Source organism: Ranitomeya imitator, chromosome 5, assembly GCF_032444005.1.
Source record: "Ranitomeya imitator isolate aRanImi1 chromosome 5, aRanImi1.pri, whole genome shotgun sequence".
Lineage (NCBI taxonomy): Eukaryota > Metazoa > Chordata > Amphibia > Anura > Dendrobatidae > Ranitomeya > Ranitomeya imitator.
In genome coordinates this window covers 110,856,282-110,884,257 of record NC_091286.1, presented here as the reverse complement: position 1 = coordinate 110,884,257, position 27,976 = coordinate 110,856,282, and the positions used below count along the sequence as shown (strand labels likewise).

The window sequence follows — 27,976 nt, the reverse complement described above, 5'->3', positions numbered from 1 at the left end:
TCCGCCCAGCATACTTCAGCTTGCAATACTTGTTTGGCTTCTTTAAACTACAGGACCATTTGTGACAAGTGACAAGAGCTCATTTCCCTGGTGTCTGGATCTCCAGAGACTTCACCGTGCGCATCTGGAAAAGGTAAATATTCGGACACCTATGTTCACAGATTCATGTATTTGATTTAATGAATTGAATCTTAAATAATTATTGCGAGATGGAAAAGGAAATCACCGCTTTGGCTATATATTGCATATCATGTATGAACGCTCTACAACCATATTTTTAACCATTGGACCGAGTTGGGTGCTCCATTATCACAAGTGCTGTGAGTTGTTACCTCCAATTCACATAATAAATCTGCAGCCATCCTGGGAATACCCCTCTTTATCCTCAGAGATAAGGTAAGTGCACATAGAGACTTTTTACAAAGTTTTCAGGGATGAAACTCATCAGAAACTCAAGATTTTGAGATTTGGAGGAGGGTTTGAAGGGTAACCTCTCAGTTTTCCTTCCAGAAGCTTTTCGAAAAACTGTGTGCATGTAGCCATAAAGAAAATTAGAATATACGTTTCAGCATTTAGGATAGCCATTAACTGACCATATTTCTTAAAAGGCTTTTTAGAGATGCTTCATATAAAAAAACACAATCTATTTCAAATGTCTTTGATAAGGGTCAGCTGGCTTTTTTTTCATTTGTGTTTTGCTGTATTTATATGATCTAGGTGTCAGAGCCTGTGGACAATGCATGATGTAGATGAAATGTCACTTTTCCTCTGTGGTAAAGTTTAATACTCCATGGATCTGTTGGAGATTTAGGATTAGGGGCAGAAGCACAGCACAGCCCAGTAAGTAAAGTGCCCGATTGCCAGCCAAGAAGAAGCTAGCTACTTACTATGAGTGCTTGTAAAAGACTGAGATAATGAACTTCATGGCCCACTGAGACTAGTAAATTATAAAGAAAAAAGGGGTGTATCGTATGGAGAGCAAGGAACCCATAGAGAGGAACCCTCTCCTGTCTGTCTCCTTCTCCTTCTACGTGTATGAACATAATTTGGAAGTCTAGGAATCTAAATATCTCTATATCTCTCCAACCTTCATTACTAATGTGGGACTATTAAAATAGGCCGAAAAATACATAAATCAAAGAAAACATCACAGTAAGAAAGCAGCTATTCTAACCAATACCTGGTCACAATACCGATATGCTGCAGGTGGCTGCATCCTGTGCACATTATTATTGTGACCAGATATTGGTACACTGAGTATGGCTGCTTGTTTTCGATGTCAATTCACACTGACTTTCACTAACACATTCAGTAGAAGAGGTTCCAAAATGATTTACTGATTTAATATATCTTTATAGGTGAAAGAACTCAATATTTTTTCAACATGCCTCCAAATACGATATGTACACAATTGTGACTGCCAATAGCCAGGGGTGGGCATATCATTGATGCAACTTGGGGCCCTAGAGGTAATGGGACCCACCTAAGCTGTTTACATGGCAAAGGGCTCATATCTTGTTTTTACACCGGGGTCCCTTTCTGCCTGTGTCCGCTCCTGCATACACCCACTGGTAACAGTAGGAGACGCTTTAAGCTCGTGCCCTCAACTGAAAACTCAATGCTAAATCAATATGCAGTAAACTCCTAAGCTCCCTTTAGTGATGGCAGCATTTATCCAAAATTTTATCATTTCATTATGGTCGCTCAGAGGAATGGATCTCTGTATCAGAAAAATGAACCTGCAAGGTCAGGCGGTTTTCTACTATATTGAATATATTTGGATACAGGACAAACTCCCCCACCCTCCAGGAAAGTGTATTGAGCATGTTGCTCTCTCAGACGCAGATTTACTTCCATAGCAGAGAAATGCAAGGACGCAGCTACGAGGAATTCACTGTTCACTGCTTCATTTCTGACCATGCACCCTATTGTGGACTGCCAAAAAGGCCAATTTAGACTATGTGCCGATCATGGGTGCCTTTTTGTGACAAGAATGGGTGTTAAACATGGGATGGCAGATAATTCTTTTCAACAGTTGCCGTGATTAATTTTTTCATTATTGACCGTTCTTCTTGTTAAAATGTTATTTCTGCTGAAAGACATATATGCTTCCAATTAATGGAAGACCTGGCTAGTCCACAGATCATCACAGAAATAGATTTTTTCCTAATTCTTATTTAATCCTACGGCATTGTCACCGAAGTCGTCAATCTTCATAGACCAACCGTGAATGATGTGTTGTTTTTTTTTTAGAAAGCAGTATCTAACATGTATGCCCAGCTTACTTGGTTGAGTGCGTATTCCAGTTTTGGCATTCAATATTGTGTAGTCATTGCCTTAGCTGTCTTATGAGAAAAATACTCAGGATTTATTGCAACATAGCAAATAACTTTCAGTGAACCAAATCCAGCAAGATATCTATGTGGAGATACCATTTGTAACATTGCAAGTTTTTCAGTATAAAGCAGGTGTATACTATGGGACTGTGGGTTGGGACAGCTTCATAAAACTTTAATGTGTAACTGTAGTTTGTTAGGTTGTCTCATCACATGTAAATTAAAGGGGGTTTTCTCAACATCATAAATGGTTAAAATCGCAAGGGGTGCTTCTGTTTTTTATATTTTCTCTAGAGCTTGTAAGCGCTGCTCTGAAGCTAGTCGAATCAATGGATTTGGCCAACTGTAGTGACACTGTAGTCCTAAGCAGCTGCGGAGCTGCCTCTTCTTGCGCCCAGTTCAGGCCAGGAGAGCATCCAGGCTGCTGGTCCAAACTGTCAATCAATCAGGAGTTCACTGTCCTCCCCGACATGCAAGATGTAGGGAGGAAAGGGAACGGTGCGCTCCTGAAGATATGTGATGAGACAACCTCTTTGAGCTCGATTACAGATGTCATAAGAATGTTATTGATGGCAGATCTTATAGGCTCTGTATATACTGTAAAGTTGTACAGAATAGTAGTAAGGTGGTCATATTGACACCATATCTCCATATGTTTCTGACTGATTTCCTATGAAGGCATAAAGGAAAAAAAATTGTGGTAACCTCTACAGGACTCTAAATGTGCCAATCATTTTTTACATGTTGGAGGCCTTGTGGTTCCCTTTTCCGGATACCATGCTAGGCATGGCAGGCATAAATATGCCTGCTATGTCCAGGCTGCCATACATAAAATATGTGTCATAATTTGGAAACTGATGAGAACGACCTAAAGTATGTGATCAATGCAGAGACAAGGGGGAGTGAAAAGTGAGAATGCTTTTGTGTCATTGCAAAAACATTACAAGGATTGATTAATGATTTGAGATAACGGAAATGAAGGTCAGGAATGTCGTCAGGTAAGTCCATGGCAAAACATCCATCACTAAAGGACTATGTATAACAAGGGTTAGATGACCGCACTGTGAACTACAACTAAACTGCAGTATACCATGCTGTGACGACACTGTTAGATACAATTACATGTACAGCAAAAGTTGTAGGCAAATGTGAAAAAAATGCTGCAAAGTAAAAATGCTTTAAAAAATGGACAAGAGCTAAGAACTATTTTTTCTCACCTGGCAAAGTGAAAAGACAAGACAGAAATATCAATATTTGGTATGAACAGCATTTGCTTTCAAAACATCATCAGTGCATCAATTCTTCTTAGTACATTTATTGCTCACGGTTGTTAGAAACATTTTGGAGGTCTGTGGATGAATGCATAATCCTTGTGCCAATCCTTTTGTCTCTTCATGTAATCCCAGACAAGCTCAATGATTTACAAATCAGGTCTCTGTGGGGCCAAATCATCATTTTCAGGACTCATTGTTCTTCTATATGCTGGAAATAGTTCTTAATGATATTGATTGTATGTTTGCCGTTGTTCTCCTGCTGCAGAATAAATTTGGAGCCAATCTGGCTTTTTACTGAAGGTACGCCATGATGGATAAGCATCTGCCTGTGTTTATCAATATCAAAGACACCATTAATCCTGACCACATTCCCAACTCCAAATGCAGCCCTAAACTTGCAAGGAGCCTCCACTCCAATTGTTGTGTGCAGACAGTCGTACCGCACTCCAGCCCTTTGGTGAATAAACTGGGTTCTTTTAAAGCCAAATACTTCACACTTTGGCTCATCAGTTTAGAGCACCTGCTGCCATATTTATCCACTCGAATTCCTAATTTTTATGCGTAGTTGAGTCACTTGTTTCCATATTGAAGGTATGGCTTTTTGCTCACAGTCCTTTCATGGTGACCATTTCTGGCCACAATTCTCCAAACAGTAGATTGGTGTAGCTGAGTCAAAATTGTTGCTGTCAATTCTGAACTGATGGCACTGCTGGATACCTTCTGATTTCAAAGTGAAGTTAGCATAATGTGTCTTTCATCTGCTGCACTAAGTTGGCTGACTACTTCATCTATGGTCCACAATCTGGCCCAGTTCTTGGTTTCCTCAAAGATGAGAAATAAAGGCAGATGTTTATCTATCATGAAATACCATCATGGAAGCATCCAATTGGCTCCAAATTTTTTCTGCAGCAGGACAATGACCCCAAAGTTGTAGCCAGTGTCATTAAGAACTTCATTCAGTGTAGAGATGAACAAGGAGCCCTGGACGTGATGATATGACTCCTACAGAGCCCTGATTTCAACACTATTGAGTCTGTCTGAGATTATATGAAAAGCCAGAAGGATTTGTGCATGCCTTCATCCACAGAAGATCTGTGGTTAGTTCTCCAAGATGTTTAGAACAATCTCCCTGCCGAGTTCCTTTAAAAACTGTGTGCAAGTGTACCTATTAATGGCGTTTACATGTGAGGAAGGGTATACATAATAAAACAGGTACAATAATCTTGAACAATACAAGTCACAACTGATACTGGAGGAGAGAGAACCCTGCCCGCGAGGGCTCACAATCTACAAGGGATGGGTGAGGATACAGTAGGTGAGGATAGAGCTGGTCATGCAGAGGTTTGGTCGATCGGTGATTACTGCAGGTTGTAGGCTTGCCGGAAGAGGTGGGTCTTCAGGTTCTTTTTGAAGGTTTCGAAACAAACTGTTACACAAGTGTAGAGGGCCCTGCCCTGATGCGTTTACAATCTATACCTAAAATAATTGATGCTATGATGCTGGTTAGAGGGAAAAGGGCGGTCACACCAAATATTGTTTTCATTTAGATTTCTCTTTTGTTCAGTCACTTTGAATTTTGTTAGTTGATAAAAATAAACTATTAACAATACTTTTTTTGAAGGCATCGTCACTTTGTAGCATTTTTTCCACACCTGCCTAAAACTTTTGCACAATTCTGTATCTGTTGGATAGAATTAAGGAAAGTAAGACTCTTGTTATGGACAAACGACACCTAACGGTACAAGTTCAATGACACCATGAAAAGAACACAGAATCTTTCTGGGAACACTTTAGGACAGATATTTTATGGATTAGCGACTACTAGATGGAAATCTTAAATACAATCAAGTTACCGTATTTACAGATGATGACGGTCTGTCACAAGTGACACAAAAAGGTAGATTGACGTTAAATTTCACTTTCCCATACCATAAAATAGGAGCATTTCCAACAATAGAGGAGAGCAGCACTGGGAAAATCATTTTCCATTAATTACATAGTGTTACATGTTCTTAGTACTGGCAGTTTTAGCTGTATTTAGTAACTTGTTTTAGTTAACCAAATATAAGTTGTGATTTTAATGAGTAAACAATGTTTAATTTTGTACCATTTCACATTTTAAAAAAAAATGGTAAGGAAAGCTTGTTGAGCTTAGTGGGAGGTGTAATAGATAATGCCAAAAATTATTCCAGATTGCCATAAATTATAGCACAAACCCATGCTAGCTCAACTGTCAAAGATTTTTTTTTGCGCTTTACACAGACCAGTCATTGATAATAGTCTCTTAGTAACTACCCAACATGGCATAACTGATAAGTTTACAGTGTAAATTTTTGTCTAAGATTCAGTAACTTTGTAAATATATCACTAATTTAATACAGTAACCTTCAGAACTAAACTCTGGATGCTGCTTCGCTCATTTCCTGATGTATAGCACTGACATATGCCATTGCATGGGCATACAGTATCATATGATGCCTATAAGCCTCCACATTAATATAATAAAGACAGTGCGGCATGCTTTTTCTACTAGATGCCGATGTAGGGAATAATGTAGTCAACCATACTACTTCATACAGTTGCAAAAAAAAAAGAAACCTATGTACTGTTTACTGCCACAACAGAATGTAAAAAGTCCACACTCTTGGCATTTGGTGGTCAATGGGGCCCTATGGCTCTGTTCAGAGCATGAACTATATTTTCCCAGTGTATGTGCTGAATTTTCTCTGCATACACAATGTGAATAGATTCTTATGGCAAATTTGAATTGTTTCACATTGTTAGAAGTTGGCATGTAGATGTAGTTTCTATTGAGCTTAAGGATACATCTGTTACTACAGAATAACCCATTTAAAGAAGAGGACATGCTTAGGACAAGAGTAATATTCCATTTATGGATCATACTTAGTGTTATATGCAGGCTCGGACTGGCCCACAGGAGAGCAGGAGAATCCTCCGGTGGGCCCCTGTGCAGCAGTGGCCACCACCCTCTTATAGGAGCAGTACTTGGCACCATACACTTGAATCACTACGTACAGACAAAGGGAATATCTTATTCATTTAACAATCTACCAGGTCATTGTTATGTAAATTTGCGATTCAGGATAATGTCACATTTGCATGTAGCTAAAAAGTGGGGCCCAGGAGTTGGTTACTGGTGGGCCCTTGGCACCCCAGTCAAATACTAGTAATATAGTGATGTTGTAAAAGTAAAACAAATAAACCTCATCACAGATTTTATTATATCTCATCCTCTTTTAGTAAAAAAATTAAAAATAATGCTGACATTTAAGTTGAGACGTGTCTATTCCATTACTGCCTATAGGCATTAGCTTATTGTTGTAGCAATATACAGTATATATACACAGAACTGAATATGTCATACATTGTCGTTGGCTGCCAAACAGGGACATAATAAAAAAAAGTACAAATCCCTTAGTATGTGTAATGTAAACACACCGTAATAAAATCACAGGACTGAAATACTCATAAATTAGATCCTCAATGACATCCAGCAATAAAACAACATTATGGTGTCTCAGTCTTAATTTAGATTCCATAGCTGTAATAATACCCTGCCTCTTCGTAATACATTGCCTTCCTGCATGGTTACAATGACTCCGGTCAGTACAACTTTACACATTCATATTCTTATATTACAAAATTGCATATTTTGGCAATACATAATACATAGAAAACAAAATACAAGTATCCCACATTTCATAGTAAAGTATGACTCAACATCTAAAGAGTTCCAACTAGCAAGGAGACTCACCCTAAAGGAACTGTCAAAACATGTATATTTGGTCCAGTGTATACAATCCATAAGGTAGTACCTGCCTATCCGGCCAGTACTAGTGACTCATGCACACCTCACATGTCATTGTAATGCTCTACCCTTTATTTAAGGTTTTTTCCCATGAACAAAGTACATAGGTCGCCACCCCCACTATGATATGGACTTCGACACTGAGCCCACATCTTTCCAGGCACATAACAGCTGATCTGCTCAGCTGTCATTTGCCCATAACAGCCGTGGGTGGAATTGCGATCCACCCAAGGCTGTTAACATGTCAAATGCCGCTGTTAATCTCTGACAGCAGCCTTTAACATGCAGGTGCTGGAAGCGCTTCTCTATCGCCACCCATTGGCACCCATGTAACATGACTGCAGGGTGTTGATGGGTTAACATGACAACCAGGGGTTTGCAGGAGACCCTTGTGGTTGTCATTGTCGAACTGCTGTGAGTGCCACCCCGTGGCCAGCATTCATAGCAGATGATAATTTCTGCAACAAATAGGAGGGTTTCGATTAGAAGATCGCACCTTCAAGTCTCCTGAGGATATTATTGAAACAAGTGCAAAGTTAAAAAAAGTTTTTTAAAAATAGAAAAGGTCAAATTACCCCCCCTTTGCCCCATTCAAAATAAAATAATAACAAAAATTACACATATTTGGTATCGCCGTGTTTAGAAACGTCCGATCTATTAAAACTTAAAAATAATTAATCCGATCAGTAAACAGCATAAAGACAAATAGAATAAAACCGCCAGAAATCATGTTTTTTTGGACGCTGCAACATCGCAATAAAATGCAATAACAGCTTGACATGCAAAAAATAAGCCCTCACCCAGCCGCAGATTCTGAAAAATGGAGATGCTATGGGTCTCGAAAATAGCGCCATTTTTTTTTATTTTTTACAAACTTTAGATTTATTTTTCACCACTTAAATAAAAAAGAACCTACACATGTTTGGTATATACAAACTGCTAGTGACTTGGAGAACCATATTGTCAGGTCAGTTTGAACATTTAGTGAACATGGTAAAAAAAAGAAAAAAACAATTGTTGAATTGCACTTTTTTGGGGAATTTCATCGCACTCGCAATTTTGTCCTGTTTTGTAGTACACTATATGATAAAACCAATGGTCCTGTAAGAAACAATCCCTCACATGGCCATATTGACTGAAAAATAAAAAGTTATGGCTCTGGGAAGAAGGGGAGCAAAAAACTGAAAATACAAAAACGGAAAATCCTAAGGTGGTAAAGGGGTTAATGCACCAAAAATGCAATACAAATAGTTTATTTACCTAGTACCCTCAGCTTTCAGCTGGTCCATCCAAGATGGATAAGGGAGGAGGTGAGAAACCAAAGAATAGTCTGAGAAGCTGGAAACAATTGTGCAAAAACTAAGAAGGGATTAGCAACTGCCCAATGAAGATGCAAAATTAGGGCAACAAGTATTTTATGTATACATGAAACATTTTTCCTTAAAAAAAAAAAAAAAGTTGTCAGAGGGTCGCTTTAAAGAGTCACATGGATCATTGTGATCTTCTTTATGTCTTATGTTTCATAAGTCGTCCAGTTCTCTTTAACAAAGCAACAAAGAACGAATTGTCTGTAAGATTTCTCACATATCAATTTGCTGAGAAAATTAGCTAAGTGTACATGTGAAAATCATAACACTACGCTATTGTTTCCCTGGTGGCAAATGCACAAATATTAAGGGCAGCAGAAACTGAAATATTTCTGAAATATTCTTTCACCCTTTAATGTCCTCTTACATCATGTAGTGCATCAGGGTGTTTTGAGCAGGCTCAGAAGCTGAGACCGCTACAGACAGGGCAGATGCCGGCAATATTAGATAGCCGTCATCTGCCTTTAATAGAAGAGATCTGTGATTCCGCTGATCACTGCTGTTAACCTCTTAGGCTACTTTCACACTAGCGTCGGTACGGGCCCGTCGCAGTGTGTCGGGCCGATGTACCGACGCATGCTGTGAAGTAAAAGCACAACGGGAGCAGCGGATGCAGTTTTTCAACGCATCCGCTGCCCCATTGTAAGGTCCGGAGAGGAGGGGGCGGAGTTCCGGCCGCGCATGCTCGGTCGGAAATGGCGGACATGACGCACAAAAAAAGTTACATGTAGCGTTTTTTGTGCCGACGGTCCTCCAAAACACAACGGATGCGATGGGTGGCAATCCGTCACAATGCGTCGCTAATGAAAGTCTATGGAGAAAAAACACATCCTGCGGGCAACTTTGCAGGATGCGTTTTTTCTCCAAAACGGCGCATTGTGACGGAGGCCAAATGACGCTAGTGTGAAAGTAGCCTTAAATGTTGCTTTCCATCAGTGATTGCAGGGAGCCAAAGGCTTGCTATGACGGCCACCATTAGGCCTCCGTGCGAGTCAGGCAATTTCACCTTTGACATCCAGCAATAAGCCATAGGCCAGCTGTCATAGGAGACACTGGTCTTTATTAAATACAGCAACACCCCAGTACAAACAGGTTCAAGTACCTAAGAGGTCTAACAAATAAAGTGAAAAAAAATAAAATAGTTTTTATAAATATAGATAAAAAAAAATCTAAAAATTGCCCCACTTTTCAATAATTAACAGTAGAGATGTAAAAAGTAAAAAATATAGATATTTGATATCACAATGTTCGTAAATGTTCAATCTATCAAAATGCAAACTCAATTAATCTGATTAGTAAACATTGTAATCTGGAAAAAAAAATCAAAACAATAGAATTGCAATTTTTAGGTCGCATCAACGCTGTAAAAAAAGTTAAGAAGAGGCTATCAAAACTCATTATGCCGCCGAAAATGGCAGCAATAAAAACACCAGCTTGTCACGGCATAAAACAAGCCCTCACACAGCTCCATTGAATAAAAAATGGAATGAATTGTACAAATTTATCTCAGAAAATGGTGGCTTAACCCAAATTCTTTTGATTTATAAAGTTCAGAATTTTTTCAAGCCACTAAAATAGATAAAGAACAAAATAACACTTTTGGCATCAACATAATGACCTGGAAAATAATTTTGTCAAGTAATTTTTACTGTACGATTAATACCTGAATAATATAACCTGAAAAATAGGGATGGAAATGTGTTTTTTTTATTTCACGGTTTCACCTAACTTGGAATTTTCCCTTGTCTATATGGTAAAATGGATGGTGTCATTCAAAACAACTAATCCCCAAAAAATACAAACCTTCATGGGTCTATGTCAGCGGAAAAATAAACAAAAAAGTTATGGCTATTTGAAAAAAAACGCAAAAACTAAAATTGGCTGTGTCCTTAAGAGGTAATAATATTCTGTGATTTAGATTTAGATAGTTGTTCCTCTAGAATTATGAGTTGAAACATAACAAGGTGCACTTATCAATGGCAGTATGTCTTGGGGATTATAATGGAGTTCAGTCCTTGCTGGACCTTTAAGAAGACTGAACTCCCATGCAATGTAAGTGACAGCAACAGATAATAATGCCCTTATACTTGCTACAGTGAGGTGTGTTCATTTATGTGTAATAACAGGGTCCATTTTGTGAAGGTTCAGGAATGTGGCATGGTTACATTTAAAGCCAGGATTTACTTTAAACGTATAAGCGGGCCAACAAATGTCCTCAAGCTGAGGTGTATCCCATAAAGAATTTTGTACTGTAAATACTAAAGAATGCACTGTGTCACTGTCACTAGAGTACAAAGCAATGCAGGGGTACATCCTTTAGAAGCTTGCCAGAAGTCACCTTATATTACAGAGGGGTCTTTAAGCCTGGGTGTGACTGCCATCACTATACTCCTGGTAGAATATTGTATCTCCAATGAGGAAGAGGGTGTAAGGAGATGGACATACTGCTCACGTTCCCACTTAAAAACATGAGTACTGTTATGATGTGTAATGTGCGTTGGGACATGCATTAGTAGTAGTGAAAGTACTGTATTCCACCCGACAATAGGGAAAGTTAGACTTAATGTTTGGGACTAGCCCAGAGTGGGTAGGGCTAAGTTGAAGGGACAGTGACAGTTTCCTGTCAAGAAGACAGATAGGGCCCAATGTGAACCAGAAGCAGTCCTATGGTCTGAATAGTGAGCAGAGCTGCATGGCGTGGAGGTCCCCCACGTGGGTAGAGACGCAGTGACAGCTCAGTTGCCCAATGTAGTGCAGGGGCGTGCTGAGGTGTTGGTATTTTTAGTGACAGCTCAGCAGTCCAATCTGGTACTGGGAGATGCTGAGCTTCCATCAAGTATTCCTTGTTCCCGGTCACTGCCCAGCTACTGAACTCTGCTACAACTAGCAGCCATCTGGTACAGCTTTCAGCTCTGTGTGGCTTGCCTTCTGTGCCTTGTGCTGACTTCTGACCTTTTGTTGCTGAACTCTGGATTTGCCTATTGAATACCCGTTTGCATTACCCCATTTGTCTTGATGCACCCTGACCTTGGAAATCTGACTCTGGACTGTGACCTGACTATGCCTTTTGTCTTACCCCTTTGTATGCGACTATCCCTCTTAGTATCTGACCCCGGACTCTTTGACTGCCCAAGTTTCACAGTTTGTCCGTGAATAGTGACTAGTGTCACAGTGACAGTTGATAGTCAGATCCAGAGTAGAGTAAGGAAAGTGACTGAAGGACAGAGACGGGTCCCGGGACAGGACACTTTGCACCTTACGGCCCTCAGTTTAAAATTCAGAGAGGTAATGAGCCAGGACGGAACAGGGTAAATGAGATGAAGAGAGTGCCCCAGGCAGGAGTTCCAAGACTTCATCCAGCAGAGAAGCTAAGCATTACCCATAGTGGCAAAGTAGTTCCCCTGAGAGGAAATAAGGATGTGGAATCGCGGGCTAAAGTATAGGATTCTGACTTATTGGACTGCAGTACTGAGCTGGGTTGTGTGCTGAAAACAGTAACTTTATGCAGAAACAAGTACGCTTAGAAGACATAGAGAGAATGTGTGTGATGATGCTCCGTATTGGAAAGGAAACGTTTGTGAAGTTATCCCATTAAGTTAATGTTAAGTAAAAGACTATTTTCGAGTGGTGGTCTCCCTCATTGAACTTTACACCATCTGGTCCTGACCAGCTAAAGTCACCGACATCATCGCCACAGCTACCGCCCCGCACCATGTTACAAGAGTTTTAGAAAATCCTGACCCCTGTGTTGTTGGGGTAAGTTGATCAAGGCTTGTACTCCATTTTTCTTGCGTAAACACATCACAGATTTCCAGGAATGCCTTCGGGACTCTCTGTTGTTTTGCACAGACCAGCCAGAACAATGGCATTGTTTAATGATGGGCCAAACAATGAATATAATCAGTTTGATAGAAATTAAAGCACCACTTCAGCATTTTATTTATTGCAGTGCCACTTTAGTGGTGTTAGGCTTACATTAACCAGCCACCATCTTGATCTTTTATCAGCACCGCTCCAGTCGATCTCCAGCAGTCTGTGACCTGTGGATCGCTTCAGTGTCTGCTGGGAGATCCAGAAGTCACAACTCAGTGTAAATCTGAGAGCTAGAACGTCGCTCCCACAGACTTAAATTGTGAGCTTGTGACTGTTACTTCTGACTCCTGGTCAGTAGGTAGTTGAGATCATGAAATAGGGCCGGCCATGAGACTGGAGCTGCCCTGGGAAGTGCAGTTTCTAAGAAGGGAGCTAAGATTAGTAACACCACTCTAGCACTGAAATAAAAAAAACCCTGGATTGGTGCTGTAAATTAGACCAGGTGAGAAGTGCGCTATTTAATCATGGAGGGATAATTTACTTACACCCTCTTATTCACAGATTAAAATACATCCTTTGTTATAAGAGCATCAATTTTGTTTATATGAGGCAATTACATCACAAAGATCACAGTGTCTGAAATCTGACAAAGTATAGCGGTCATTTCTGATTACTGCTTTCAAGCAGTCACTAGTAGATATTATAGTCTGAAATTTGCCCTTCCATAAATCATCTTTATTTTATAAGGATCACACTTTAGCAGGATGAGAAGCAGATACAAGACTTGAAGCTCATTGGCCCCAATTCAAGTTTTCCAAAGGGACTTTAATAGAGTTGGTCTTCTCATATAGGCATCTTGGGACGCCCTATGCTCTCGAGTCTTGGTGAGACTGTAAGTTTCTCCTGCACCCAATATGGTTTTCCTTAATGACTATTTAGGACAACATTTCAGCCCAACCCTGGGAACATGACCTTTCAGAGTAAATTATTCTGAAAGCCCTTCTTCTATATATAGAATGTTGCATAGTGCTTTTCCACTTTAGGCTATGTGCACACGTTCAGGAATTCATGCAGAAAATTCCTGAGAATTCCGGACATTTTCTGCATGAAATCCGCATGCATTTTTGCCGCGATTTTGAAGCGTTTTTGCCGCGGTTTTGACGCGTTTTTGCCGCGGTTTTTTCCGGACACTTCCCAATGCATTTTGGAGTGGGAAATCCGCAAAAAAAACGCAAAAAGATAGAGCATGTCCGGATTTTGTGCGGTATGCGTTTTTTATGCGGAAAAAAACGCATCATGTGCACAAAACATGCGGAATTCATTCTAAATGATGGGATGCTTATTGTTTGCGTTTTTTTTGCGGTTTTATAGCGTTTTTATCGGGAAAAACCGTGAAAAAACCGCAACGTGTGAACACAGCCTTAGGGTGTAATTTTATCATTGCACCCACACAACATATATCTATTATTACCCACATGATATATTATCATTACAAAACTGAGGCTAATATTATGTGGTCAAAACCTCAGTCTATCGACCACACACAGCTGAAACCCCACCCGCACACTTGCAATAGTCAAAGACTGGGATGATTTTGAAGGTAACATAGCTAGCAAGGCCGAAAAAAGACATTTGTCCACCAAGCTCAGCCTTTAATAATAATAATAATAATAATTTTTATTTATATAGCACCAACATATTCCGCAGCACTTTACAATTAAGCGGGGACATGTACAGACAATAAATTCAATACAAGTTAAGACAATTTAAACAGTGACATTAGGGGTGAGGTCCCTGCTCGCAAGCTTACAATCTACAAGGAAATGGGGGGACACAGTAGGTGATAAGTGCTTGTTATTTCAGGTCTGGCAATTATAATAAATAGGCATTTTCATATAAAGCTGCATGATCCAGTCATCAGCCCGTGTGTTTAAGTGCAATAGTCAAGTATCAAGTGCAGATATCATGTGCATGGAGGGTGTGGAGACAGATGAATAGTAGGGTGCAGATTCAGAATAATATTTGGAAGGAGGGAACAGGACAAAGTTAGTTTACTGAGTAGTTGATGTGGTAGGCTTGTTTGAAGAGATGGGTTTTTAAAGTGCGCTTGAATAGGTCGGGGCTAGGTATCAGTCTGATCATCTGGGGAAGTGCAGTCCAGAGAGTTGGCGCAGCACGAGAGAAGTCTTGGAGACGGAGGTGCAAGGTTCAGATTATGGGGGATGTTAGTCTTAGGTCATTTGTAGAACAGAGGGCATGCGTACGGCGATAGACAGAGAGAGGAGATATAAGGCAGTGCAGAGCTGTGGAGAGCTTTGTGGGTGAGAGAGATGAGTTTATACTGGACCCTGTAGCGAATAAGTAGCCAGTGTAATGACTGGCACAAGATGGAGGCATCGGTGAAGCGGCTGTACAGAAATATGACCCTGGCTGCCACATTCAAGATGGATTGGAGAGGAGAAAGATTGGTAAGAGGGAGAACGATCAGAAGAGAGTTGCAGTAGTCCAGATGGGAATGAATAAGAGCGACAGTAAGAGTCTTAGCAGTTTCAAAGGTGAGAAAAGGTCAGATTCTGGAGATGTTTTTAAGATGCAGGTGACAGGAGCGAGTGAGTGATCGGATATAGGGAGTAAAGGAAAGTTCGGTGTCGAATATGACCCCAAGACAGCGGGCATGCTGCTTGGGAGTTATGGTTGAACCCTCTAGGGTAATTTCGATGTTGGGTAGAGTGAGGTTAGTAGAAGGAAGAAACACAAGTACATTAGTTCCGTTTTGGAGAGATTTAGTTTCAGATAGAGGGAGGACATGATGTTAGAGACAGCAGACAGACAATTCTTGGTATTTTGAATTAGGGTGGGGGTTATGTCAGGGGAAGAAGTGTATAATTGGGTGTCGTCAGCATAGAGATGGTACTGGAACCCAAATCTGCTGATTGTCTGTCCAATAGGGGCAGTGTATAGAGAGGAGATGTCAAGGACTGGGGTCACTGTTGCAGGTTGTAGGCCAAGCAGAAGCGAGGAGCTTGGAAACTTCTTCTTCTGAAACAGGCTCAAAGATGTCTAGTGAGCTTTAGGTGCGGCAGGGAAGGGGATCCAGGCACTGAGGAGTTTGGGCTGAGATATCCTGATGGATGTGGTTGATTTTTATTCCGTCATAAATAAATCCTCAGATCTATGTCTTTCTAAAGAACCTAATAACAGTAAGATACAATATTGTTATGCTCCGGGAAGATATCTAGGCCTCTCTTGAACCCCTCGACTGAGTTCGCCATCACCACCTCCTCAGGCAAGGAATTCCTGATTCTCACTGCCCTAACAGTAAAGAATCCTCTTCTATGTTGGTGGAAAAACTTTCTTTGCTCCAGATGCAGAGAATGCCCCCTTGTGACCGTCACCTTCCTTGGTATAAACAGATCCTCAGAGATATATTTGTATTGTATTGTGATATTTTTAAGGTTTTACCCAGAAAATTGTACAATTTAGCCACCACTGTTGAGTGGGGTTTTTTCAACCCCATCAACCAGATGGATCTTGTCGTCTAATAAATAAGGAGAAAATCTTAGTGTTAATTGACTGGCTTCAAAGTTAGCTTTAGATAGATTTGTCTTCTGCATAACCTTTAGGGCTCATCATGGTATCAAACACTAGGTCCACCAGAAGATCCTCTTCTACTCCAGTGGGCCAGTCTGACCCGGTTCTCATGTCTATTATCTCATGGAAGTCTTTAGGTGCATTTACACTGAAAGATTTTTGGGAAGGAGCTTTTTTAGGAAGAGTCATTTCACAATAATCTTACAGTGCAAACAGGCCACTGATCACCGATGAAGGAGCAAAAGGCGGTGAACCTATCTTTTAAGCTGCACAACAGATTACCATTTTCAATGGTGCATCATCCTGTGTAAACAAGACTTGTGCTGCCGAGACCAATGGCAACCCAAGCACAGTGAGCGAGCTAATACAGATTGTTTAGTGTGCATCATAAAGAGCAGTCTGACAGGCTATTAAATGACCACTGATCTTTCAACGCCGCAAATTGGTTGAGGTAAACAATCCCATTGAATAGGTTTTGACGTATCCAGGCCATTAAGTCAATGCAGTTTTTGGCTTTTGCTTACTTTCTCTGTGAGCGACTTACTGCAGATCTCATTGTTGAAAGTCTGAATATCTCATAGTCATAAACACATACCATAACTATGACATTTCAGGAAATATCTGATGTATTGATCTAAGGTTCTCTTGTTTGTTTTGATAGATATGTAAGAAGATCCAGCGTACTATGAAATTGTGACATTGTACAGAAAATGGTGAGTATGTAAATATTACTAAAACAAAACCTTAGAAAAGGTGACTGGTATGTTGTGCCTGAGGCCTTATTTTGACACATTACACGCATATTATCTTGTGTGATCATATTGGAAAATATGCTCTTGGCTAACATGACAATAGTGTAAAACCTGAATGCCACTGGTGAAAGAAGAGTATGCTAAACATTGTGCTGGGGTTGTCCGGTCTTGTGATGAAAGTCTGCAGTCATGCTATGTGATTGCAGACTTCTTAATCCTCACAGCGCACACACCGCAAACTGTTGGGATTCTACGGAGCCATTGCCGAGATTGGGCAGTCACATACAACTTGCTTACATGCAGTCACTCACCTACTAGACATGCTTAGCCTTGTTCAATACAAGTGTATTGAGTGAGGCCGAGCACGTCTAGTTGAAATGTGGCCAAAAGTATACAAATCGCATACTTGGGGTCATGTGATCTACCCAGTCTCAACAGCGACACCAAATAATCCTGACCACGTGTGGTGCACGCGCTGTAAGGATTCAGAAGTTTTAAGTCACATAAACACTTTTACCAAGACCAGACAATGTGTTTATGGCACGTTAACCAGAACACATCTTAATAAGTCACAATATTTTAGTGCAACTCGAAGGCTGCATATAAATATTGCGACTTTTGTCACTTACATGCCAGTCTCAGCCAGCTACACCAATTTGGGCATAGTATGGGCAGTACATGGGCGAGAAGGGGTGTCAAATTCGTCAAACCTTATACTACTAACCGGAAATAATGGCAGAAATGTACTCCAGTCATTTCCAGGAAATTTCTGGTGGCAGTACAAGGCAGTTAATAGATGTGCCTAAGTCATTAAGCGACGTGATGATTATCTGACTCCCATCCCAGGCTGGTGCGGCAGGTTTGGGGGTGCTCAGTGGTGTAGGGGCTCCTTGGACATTTTGTGAAAGCCTGGGAGACGAGATCTTGGTGCCAAGATCTCAGTCTGCGCATGTGGCGCCTCCGGCCGCCATTTTGCCAGAGGCTATTTTCCCGCATTGCAGTAATGGATGTGTAGGGGGCTTTGGGCTTTCACAAAATGTCAGTGGAGTTTGGCACCACTGAGCACCGCCAAACCTGCCAAAACAAATAGACTTTGGAGAGGATGAAGCTGGAGAAAACCTCCTTTTTGCTCATTGAGGAAGAGATATATTTCTTCACATATAACAACAGTGTTTCCAACCACCTACTGAGGTATGTGTGCCTTCTCAGGTGAGATGCTGGTTTCAGGATCTGTAGGTCTTCAGTAGCTCATACTGACACCTGACTAGGACGTGATTAGGATGGGCTGAATTATATCAAGCATGCCATTTTATCTCGTTCTCTGAGAACCTCTCTCAATAATCTATTATAAATTATATGTTACTGTTCAATACTTCAGATTTCACATCTGTTGGATGGACTTTTACTTGCTCCAATTACTTTCCAGAGTAACAACTGCTACTTTCACCAACATATTAGTAGACTATCCTATATGAAATAATAAATTGTACAGTATAGTACTCATAGTATAGTATTCATTTTCTAAAAGATACTATAAATATAAACAACATATGCCGATTTCTATACTACTCTATTATTTTTTTCAGAGCTACTCGATGGAAAACAATAAGGTGCTCCTCACCGGACGCCCAGGGAGCATTTCTGATGTGTTGACATTGGATGATGATAATGGGAGCGTTGTTGTTGCAGGGATTAAACATAGTGACCCCGTTGCTAGTAGTCTGGGACTCAAAGAAGGTATGTAAAATTCTCTATTTTCTTAGTAAGTATTTTCTGGCCGACTAAACAAATATATAGTATGTACATTTCTATACTTATAGCAATACTTAAATATAGTTTATAAAATACTACAGTACAATTAAACATTGACCATTACTTTGTAAAAACCTATAAGTATTTCCAATGGTCCCTGGAAGTGCACCCTGGAGTGCAATTTCTTAAGGGGTTGTCCAGTGAAAACAAGTTATTACCTATCCCCAGGATATACCATGACTTGCTGATCCATGGGTATTTCACAACTGAGAAACATACTGTACCGTTTTACAAAACGAGGAATTTTTATCCCCAGCGGGAAACTTTTATCCCCGTAACAAAATGGGATGGCAGGTTGGATACCCGACTGCCACTCTATTTGTTCTTTATGGAGCTTCCGTATGTAGCGCTCAGCTGCCCTATAGTGAATGAATAGATCAGCAGTCGACCAGACGCACTCCCACACCATTCTAGTGGAAAAAAAGTTCTGATTGGTGCAGGTTCCAGTGGTCGGACCCCCAGTGATCCACAGATTATCCCACGGATAGGTGAAAACTTGTTTTCACCAGACAATCCTTTTTATCTTTGTGGGTGACAATGCAGTGCTTCATTCATTGATGCAGAGGATATGAAAACTTGGCGGCTGCTTCCCATCATAATTTCATCTGATTGTAAAGGGTCTCCATAGTGATATTCTCTTTATCCATTACATTTTTCTTGATGAATAATCGCTATAATGTCATGGCCTCCATGGTGATTATGCTACATGGGAGTATGTCACATCCTTATATAGGGCTTAGACAGTTTTTCACGCCAATCAAAATGCCAGAGTTTGGAACTTTTATTATATATTGAAAATGTGATGGTTCCTTCAATAATAACAAGTGTTCAATGCAATAAGCATCTAAATGCCATCACATTGCCACTCTTATGTTTGACTATTGGTATGAAGCTTTTCTTGCTGTGGAACTATGGAATACTTGAAGCAGTCTAAAAGTGTATGGATACCTTTAAATGCTAATTTTTTTAAATGAATGCATTTACAGCTAAAATCATTTTTGCAATAGGTTTAATTGAAAATGAATCTGCCAGCAGATTGTTGCTATGTAATCTGAGAGCAGTGATGTGTCACTTACTGGGCTGCTTGTTGTAGCTTCCATAAAATCAGTGTTTCATCAGCACGAGATTATCAGTAGAGGACTAGTTGTCTCATGTCATGAAGTCCTTCTGTTCTGTGTAATCACCCCCCCCAGCAGTGAATAGAAGTTTTCTGTCAATGTAAAATGTTCACAGAATGCTGCTAATTAGTGGTGTACACTGGGTTTTACAGAGCTCAGCATTCAGACAATTAGAAGGTCTGCACCAGAGAAAAAAGTCATTTTATCAAAGTGGCAGTGTAACACCCCAGGGACCGGTTGTTACAGTGATGTTGCCTTCCTTTTTGGGAGGGCGATATCATGCTTGGAGGCAATGGGGTTCTCTTTTACCTGGTAAGCACACACATGCGCCACATTCTGAATCCAGGCCAGAAGGGGAAGCTCTGAATCCTGATTTAGGGGAGAGTCCCCCAACTTTATGTGCTCTGGCCTGGAGGAGGAGTTAGAGAGTTGGTCCAGGGACACCAAGGAGAGCAGCAATCTAGGAGAGACATGGAGCAGACAGCCGGAGCCGTGCAGCCAGTGAAGTGCTGCAGCTCCAGGAAAGAGTAGAGAACCTGAAGGGTGAAGTGCAGTGGAGCACAGAGAAAAGGAGTACAGGAGTGGAACAGGGCTCAGCAGGGGAACAGCAGCAGGACACCCTCAGAGCCAGAGCGCAGCAGCCAGGTACCGGGAGCCTGAGGCCTTAGTGGAACTGTGGGACACTTGGCAGAACCGGAGAACTAAGAACTTTATGTGATTGGCCCACACCACACCTAATACTCAGCAGCACCTGAAGAGCCCGGGGGATGATAGAGTCCCTATAACACGGCTCAAGCTGCCTGTCGTGCAGGTACCTGTCTTAGGACAGGGGGAAAAGAGGACTTGCTAAACAGCTTCAAGCAGCAGGGACCTCATAGGACAGCGTTAGTTGGAAAGGCTTACGGACCTCACCTGGGAGAGGGATTCCCCAATTGCCTCCAAGCCGGCCAGACCCTAACTACACCTGTACCTAGTACTGAGGCCTGCTACATCTACAGTAAACCAGGTAAAGACTTTACAACTTGTGTCCTCCACTTATACGTCGGCATTCACCACCTTGCCACACACTTTAGGACCCCTGGGGACCCCACTTCACCTGTAAGAAGCATTACCATCATTGCTGCGACAACATCCCCCAGAGGACCTCTTTAAAGCAGCGTCGGTCCCCCTATTGACCAAACACCACAGGTGGCGTCACGACAGACTTAATCACAATTCCCTTTAAAGACCGTTCCCCTTTTCACAGTGAGTCCCAGGGCCATGGACAGGGTCGCAGCCACCGTGACATCCATTTTAAGCGACCGGACCTGGTGCCGAGTATCCCCATTGCCCTGGTGGGCGACTCAGTAGCAAGTAGTTTAGTAAGTGACACATCGCTGGAATCAGGGTATCTGCCACTCTGTCATACTGCTCTCGGATTACACATAAAGACCTGGTGACAGCTCCCATTAAATAGAATTTCAATGTGTAGTACATCCAAATTGGTAATTACGGCACTCCTGTGGATGGTGCCCAGGGAGGATCCCAACCCGTGTAAATCTTGTAGAAAACTAGGCACTCAGGTAAATGTTCTAAGCAGATAATTTTATTGTGTGCAGGCAATCCAGAAATAAAGAAGACGTTTCGGTCCTACAATGACCTTCATCAGTCAAAAAATTGCAGTGTGCACAGGGTTACAGGCAGAAACGAGCACTCAGGATTAGCAGCACATGCACATTATCTGTGTACAACGTCTACCTGAGTGCCAAGTTTTCTACAAGATGTATAGTACATCCAGTCTGTAGAGGTCATGAAAAAACCCAAGCTGTGTGCATGAGATTTCTGGAATCTCATAGACATACTGGTACTGCAAAACGCAGCTAAAATTTCCATAAAATAAAACACACCTAAAACAGTATATTACTACCCTTCTCTACAACGAAGAATGGAAAGGAATGTGGAAGGACTATGTGCATATAGCAAGATGTTATGCCATGAATCAGTATCTTGATCCTGCATTACATGCTTTATATAGTTGAATGAAGGTGTTATATAATTACCTACATAGATATAATAACTCAGTTCAAGTTTTAACCAAGCATTCATATTTTTATTCAGGAGACGAGCTTCTTGGGGCCACCATATATTTTGATAACCTTCACAAAGGAGAAGTTCTAGATATTTTGAAAGCTACAGAGCCCTACAAAACTAGTCTGCAGCTGCATACAAAAACTGAAACACTGCCTCAAGTCAGTGCACAATCTCTAAGAACAGATAACGTGGTGAGTAAGCCTCAAACTAATGTAGCATAATACACAAACTCCACCAGCGTAACATTAATATTTATTTTCATTTTTATAGGCTGTGAATACTTCAGCATATGATGAACTCTTCAACAGCAAGATTCGCAGATACCTTAAAGGTTCAGTCTCTATGCAAGATTTGTCCAAACCAGGCATTAGAGAAGGACAATATAAACCATCAATGACAGACTACAAATTGAGTGCATTTGGTTCATCCTCACAGATTTCTGAAATTCCATATCCAGATTTCAATGCTCCAAATGTAAACCAAAACCATGACGTACAGATCAAAGCACCAAGAATCAATGCTAAAGGGAATTTTCCAGGCTATCAAATGCCATCTGTTCATGTTTCAGGACCAAAAATAAATGCCCCTAATATAGAAGCAGACTTGAAAGCACCTTCATTTAATATGAGACAAAATGGTGTTCCAGATGTTGCTGTGGATCTGAGAGCTCCAAATGAGGAGTTTCCTAATATAGAGGTAGATGGTAGAACAAAATTTCCAGAAATGGATCTTACAACACCAAGTGCTTCAGCCAAATGGAACAGTCCTGATGTCAACATTAATCCCATGAACATCAAAGGGCCAAAGTTTAAAGCTCCTTCACTAAACATTTTCAGTTCTAAAAAGTCTGATCGAGATGGGGACTTTAATGTTCCAAAACTATCTGGATCTCTCAATGTTCCTGACCTTGATGCTGATCTGCCAAATGTCCAAGGCCCTAATTTGAATGTGTCTCTCCCTAAAGCAGATATGCAAGGTCCAAAATTCAAAAGTCCACAGGTAAATGTTGACCTTCCAAAACTCAGAAGTCCAGACATGAATATGAACGTTCCCAAAATTAACCTAGAGGCTCCTAAAATCAAGGCACCAGACTTTAATGTAGATCTTCCAAAAATGGATATGAAAGTAGGAAAGTTGCCTGACATCAGCTTTGATGTCCCTAAAGCAGACATAAACATTCCAAAACTGAAAGGTCCAGACGTGAATATTGACCTTCCTAAAACAGATGTCAAAATTCCCAAATTAAATGGCCCAGATCTCAGTGTTGACCTCCCTGATGTGAGCTTAAATAGCCCTCAGGTTAAAGGGCCTGGAATTAATGTTGACCTACCGAAGGGTAATTTTAGAGGTCCTAAATTTCCAGATATGAAGTTTGACATGCCAAAACCCAACATGAACTTGCCAAAGATGAAATTCCCAGAGTTAAATGTTGATCTTCCAAAAGCAGATTTACAATTGCCAAAGTTGAAGAGTCAAGATGTTAACATTGACCTTCCTAAAGCTGATATCAAAACACCAAACTTCAAAGGTCCAAATGTTGATGTTGATCTTCCCAATGCTGATATAAAAGCTCCACATCTTAAATTTCCCAATGTAAATATGGGACTTCCTGATGTTGATCTTGAAATGCCTCAAAGTCTCAAACTCAAGAAACCAGAAATCAATGTTGACCTTCCAAAAGCTGATATCAAAATCCCAAAACTAAATGGTCCAGAAGTAGACATAAACGTTCCAAAAGCAGATTTAAACATTCCCAAGCTTCAGGGTCCAGATGTCAGTGTTGACCTACCAACTGCTGATATAAAACCTCCAAAAATGAAAATTCCAGATGTAAATTTTGATTTGCCCAAATTAGACATAAAAGCTCCCAAACTTAAATCCCCAGGTATAAATGTTGATATTCCCAAAGCAGATTTAAATCTTCCAGAATTAAAAGGTCCAGAAGTTAATGTGGACCTTCCAAGAGCAGACTTAAAGATGCCCAAATTAAAGACCCCAGATGTTAATATTGATCTTCCTAAATTGGATGTAAAGACTCCTCAGCTTAAGAGCCCAGAAGGTGCCATAAAAATGCCAACATTAAAGACTCCAGATGTTAATCTCGAGGTCCCAAAACTAGAAACAAAATCAAAATTTAAGATGCCTTCTTTTAACCTATTCAGCAGCAAAAAAGGTCTACCTGATGCTGAGCTAAATTTGAAAACTCCGCAAGTCAAAACTGGAACTTTAAATGCAGATCTAAATGCCCCTAATGTAAATGTGTCAGTTCCAAAAATAAAGGGAGATCTTACAGGCCCAGATGTAGATATTGACCTTCCAGATATAAAGGGTCCCAAATTCAAGTTGCCCTCATTCAATGTTAAGGGACCTGAAATATCTGGGCCAAACATTCGAACTCCTGATGTAGGTATTGATGCATCTTTGTCTGCTCCAAAAGTAGATTTAAATGCACCACAAGTAAACTTAAAAGGCCCTGAAGCAGATTTAAGTGTTCCAAAGTTTAAAAAACCCACATTTAATTTTCCCTCTTTTCAGATGAAGAGCCCAAACTTAAAAATGCCTGATTTAAAGATGGATGGATCATTGAAGGGTCCACAGGTAGATATTAATTCACCTGACATTAATGTTAAAGCTCCAGATGCACATATAAATACACCTAAATTTCAAATGCCCTCATTCCAGATGTCTGGTCCTAAGGTTGAAGCCCCTGAAATAGAAGTTGATGGATCCCTAAAACCTCCAAAAGTTGATTTAAATGCCCCCAACATTAATGTTAAAGGTTTAGATGCACAAGTAAAATCCCCAACATTTAAAATGCCAAATATTAAAATGTCAGGACCAAATGTACAAGCACCTGATGTAGACATTGGTGGCTCCTTAAACACACCAAAAGTAGATTTTGATGGTCCCAAACTTGATGTGAAAGGCCCTGACACAAAGATTAATGCTCCAAAATTCAAAATGCCATCAATTCAATTACCTTCATTTCAATCATCTGGTCCAAATTTTGAATCGCCTGATTTAGAAGTTGGTGGGTCTTTAAAGCCTCCAAATATGGATATAAAGGCACCAAATATTGATGCTAAAGGCCCAGAACTACAAGTAAAAGCTCCAAAATTTAAAATGCCTTCAATCCAAATGACAGGTCCACATTTGCAAACACCTGATGTAGACACTAGTGGATCTTTCAATGTACCAAAAATGGATATAAATGTTCCACAGATTGATGTAAAAGGAGCTGACCACAAACTTAAAATGCCTACCTTCCAAATGAAAGGACCAAATGTAAAAACTCCAGAGGTACAAGTAGATGGGACATTTCAGGCTCCTCAAGCAGAAATAAATGCTCCTCAAATTAATTTGAAGGGAACTGAACAAAAAATTAACCCACCCAAATTTAAAATGCCCTCAGTTAATATGTCAGGTGATGGTCCACAGTTACAGGCACCACGCTTTGAAACCAAAGAATCAAAATTTAAGTTTCCAACTTTGCGTATCTTTCACACTAAACCAAGTTTTCCTGATGTTGATTTAGGCCTAGAGTCTGCTAAGTATGATGTTTCACCTCCAAATTTCCAAGGAAGTGCAACTTTGCCAAACATGAATGCTAGTGTACCAAATGTCACTCTTAAGTCATCTGAGAAGAAGATGACTATGCCAAAGTTTAAAATGCCAACATTTGGAAAATCTAGAGAAGACATTGATTTCAAAATGAAGAAACCTGATGCCTCTTTGCCAGGGGGTAGCGTTCAGCTAAAAACTCCAGAATTGAATGCAAACTTACCAACTGCCAGCATCCAACCTCCAAAATTTAAAGGAAAAGATGCAGATTTTAAAGTTAGAGTACCAGAGCTGGAAAGTGGAGTTACTATGCCCAATGTTCAAGCAAAGGCGCCAAAAATTAGCTTAGAACCCTCAGAAGGAAATATTTCATTACCTTCTGCTAAAATATCAGGTCCGAAATTTGACATACCTGATGGCCAAGTGAAAGTACCCGGTATTGAGATATCTCAACCACAAATAAAGGCACCAAAATTCAGCACAGGTTCACCATCGGCAAACATCAAAGCACAAAAAATAAAAACCCCGACCATACCAGATGTGAGTATGTCTGCTCCAAGGTTGAATAGTGATGGGCTAGATGATGTGGATATAGATGTTGATCTTCCTTCTGTACATATGAATGAACCAAAGTGGAAGAAGCCTTTCCCAGGCAAAACAGAAGGACCAGGTTTTGATGTTGACATTCCACAAGTAAGAGGTGACATTAATGCTTCTCCACCTAGGCTGCAAATGTACCAAAATGATGACGCTTCTTATGATGTAAATTTGCCTTCTGTACAAATGAATGCTCCTAAGTGGAAAAAGCCTTTTCATGGTCAAACAGAAGAACCAGGAGATGACATAAATGTTAGTGTGCCTCCTGCGAATATTGATATAGACCTTAACTCACCAAAGAGAAGGGACGTTTCTCAATCAAAATTCTCTTCTTTTCTCAATGATACATTTTCATTACCTGATGTTGGCTTTGATTTGTCACCTCCACGTCTAAGCACTTCGTAACATCGCTCACATAGATTTACATTTTTGTGCCTGGATAACAAAGAATCTAACAAAGAAAACTAAAAAAACAACCAAAACAACAACAATTGAAGTGCCGTATTAAAAAAAATAAAAGTGGACAAATCCATGTTACCCAAACGAATAGAGATACAAATCACATTTTGAATATAATACAATAATTAAATAAGAAAAAATTCAAGTTTGATTTACCGAAATATATAGCAATTTTTTTGAGATTTCACTATAATTATGAAAATGATATCTTGGGACATTTGGGAATTGTATTTAAAATTTATAACAGTCAGTTTTATCATGTGGGTTTAATATTGTATGAATAATTGTACAGTCAATTTATTTGCCACATTTATGTAATGAAAATTTAGTAAAAGTAATATTCTGAAAGGGTTTTTCAACTAGTATAATATTAATAACCTATCCTTGGGATAGGTCGGCAGTATAAGATTGGTGAGGGCCTGATTCTTACCGATCAGCTGTTACCAGTCCGGTCAGCAGTGTATACAGTGTGTACAGTGTATGGAGCTATTCATTTGAATAGTAGCTAATCAGGAGTACTTGCCACTATAAAATGTGATGGAACTGTGGTGTACTGCTTCATGCATTGCTTACAGGAAACAGCTGCAGGAGCTGGTAATAGCTGATCGGTGGTAATGGGGTGTTATTGAACTCCCCCAGATCTGATATTGATGACCAAATAGGTCAGATGTCCTCAGACACATGTGTGATAGGTCACTTATATTTACTACATCCTGGAGATAAAATTTAGTAACATGAGGATTGCTAGTTGAAGTATTTTGTTTTTCAGTATATGTGTGTACTTTGTATCTTAATTTATTATTATTGTTAATTGGGACCTACAGAAATGTAATTGATCCCATGCGGATTGTTCACCACCTAAACTCTTAAACCTGCCAATTGTTTGAAGGCGTTATTCTTTAGCACTTTTAACTCTATACTCTTTTTGACTATATAGCAGCGCTGTAAATTTTTGCATAAATATAGCATATGTGATACTGTTATTTAGTACTTTACCTTGTCCTTTGTGATGGCCATTGTTGTCAAGTCAAACATAACCATGAATACAACCATCATAAACCAATAATATGTAATTTTATAATTCAATTAGGAAAAAATGTATAACTATAAAATCACAAGATGTTATTGTGCAATATCAAGTGTAATATCCAATACGTACTATGTGTTTATGCTGTACTGTGCTATGTGACACATATATTTCCTTTTAAGTGGATCAATTACGGTAAGCCAACCTTATGTATAAATATATCAAAAATAAGCTATGATGTATTCTTTACAATGTGTATAAGTAATGTAAAGGAGGTGAAGAAACAAATAAAGAATAAAACATGTGATGGAGTCTCATTTCTATTGTAATAGTACTTCATTAAAGGTAAAATTAAGTTGTTAGGTTAAAA

General features: G+C 40.0%; 1 protein-coding gene across 1 annotated transcript; it reads left to right on the top strand.

The window, feature by feature from the left end:
* The first annotated feature begins 18 nt into the window (after positions 1-18).
* LOC138681500 (neuroblast differentiation-associated protein AHNAK-like) lies at positions 19-27,910 on the top strand. Its single transcript, XM_069769044.1, has 5 exons — positions 19-133; positions 16,872-16,923; positions 18,549-18,699; positions 21,990-22,153; positions 22,233-27,910. Exons 2-5 carry the CDS (start codon positions 16,921-16,923, stop codon positions 26,523-26,525), a joined length of 4,611 nt encoding a protein of 1,536 aa, XP_069625145.1. The 5' UTR covers positions 19-133; positions 16,872-16,920; the 3' UTR covers positions 26,526-27,910.
* The last annotated feature ends 66 nt before the right edge of the window (positions 27,911-27,976 follow it).

Bases quoted from the DNA above. Each gene is read 5' to 3' on its own strand.
- LOC138681500 (XM_069769044.1), top strand. The intron at 18,700-21,989 runs GTATGTAAAATT...ATTTTTATTCAG, and splicing joins TAGTCTGGGACTCAAAGAAG to GAGACGAGCTTCTTGGGGCC. The intron at 22,154-22,232 runs GTGAGTAAGCCT...TCATTTTTATAG, and splicing joins CTCTAAGAACAGATAACGTG to GCTGTGAATACTTCAGCATA.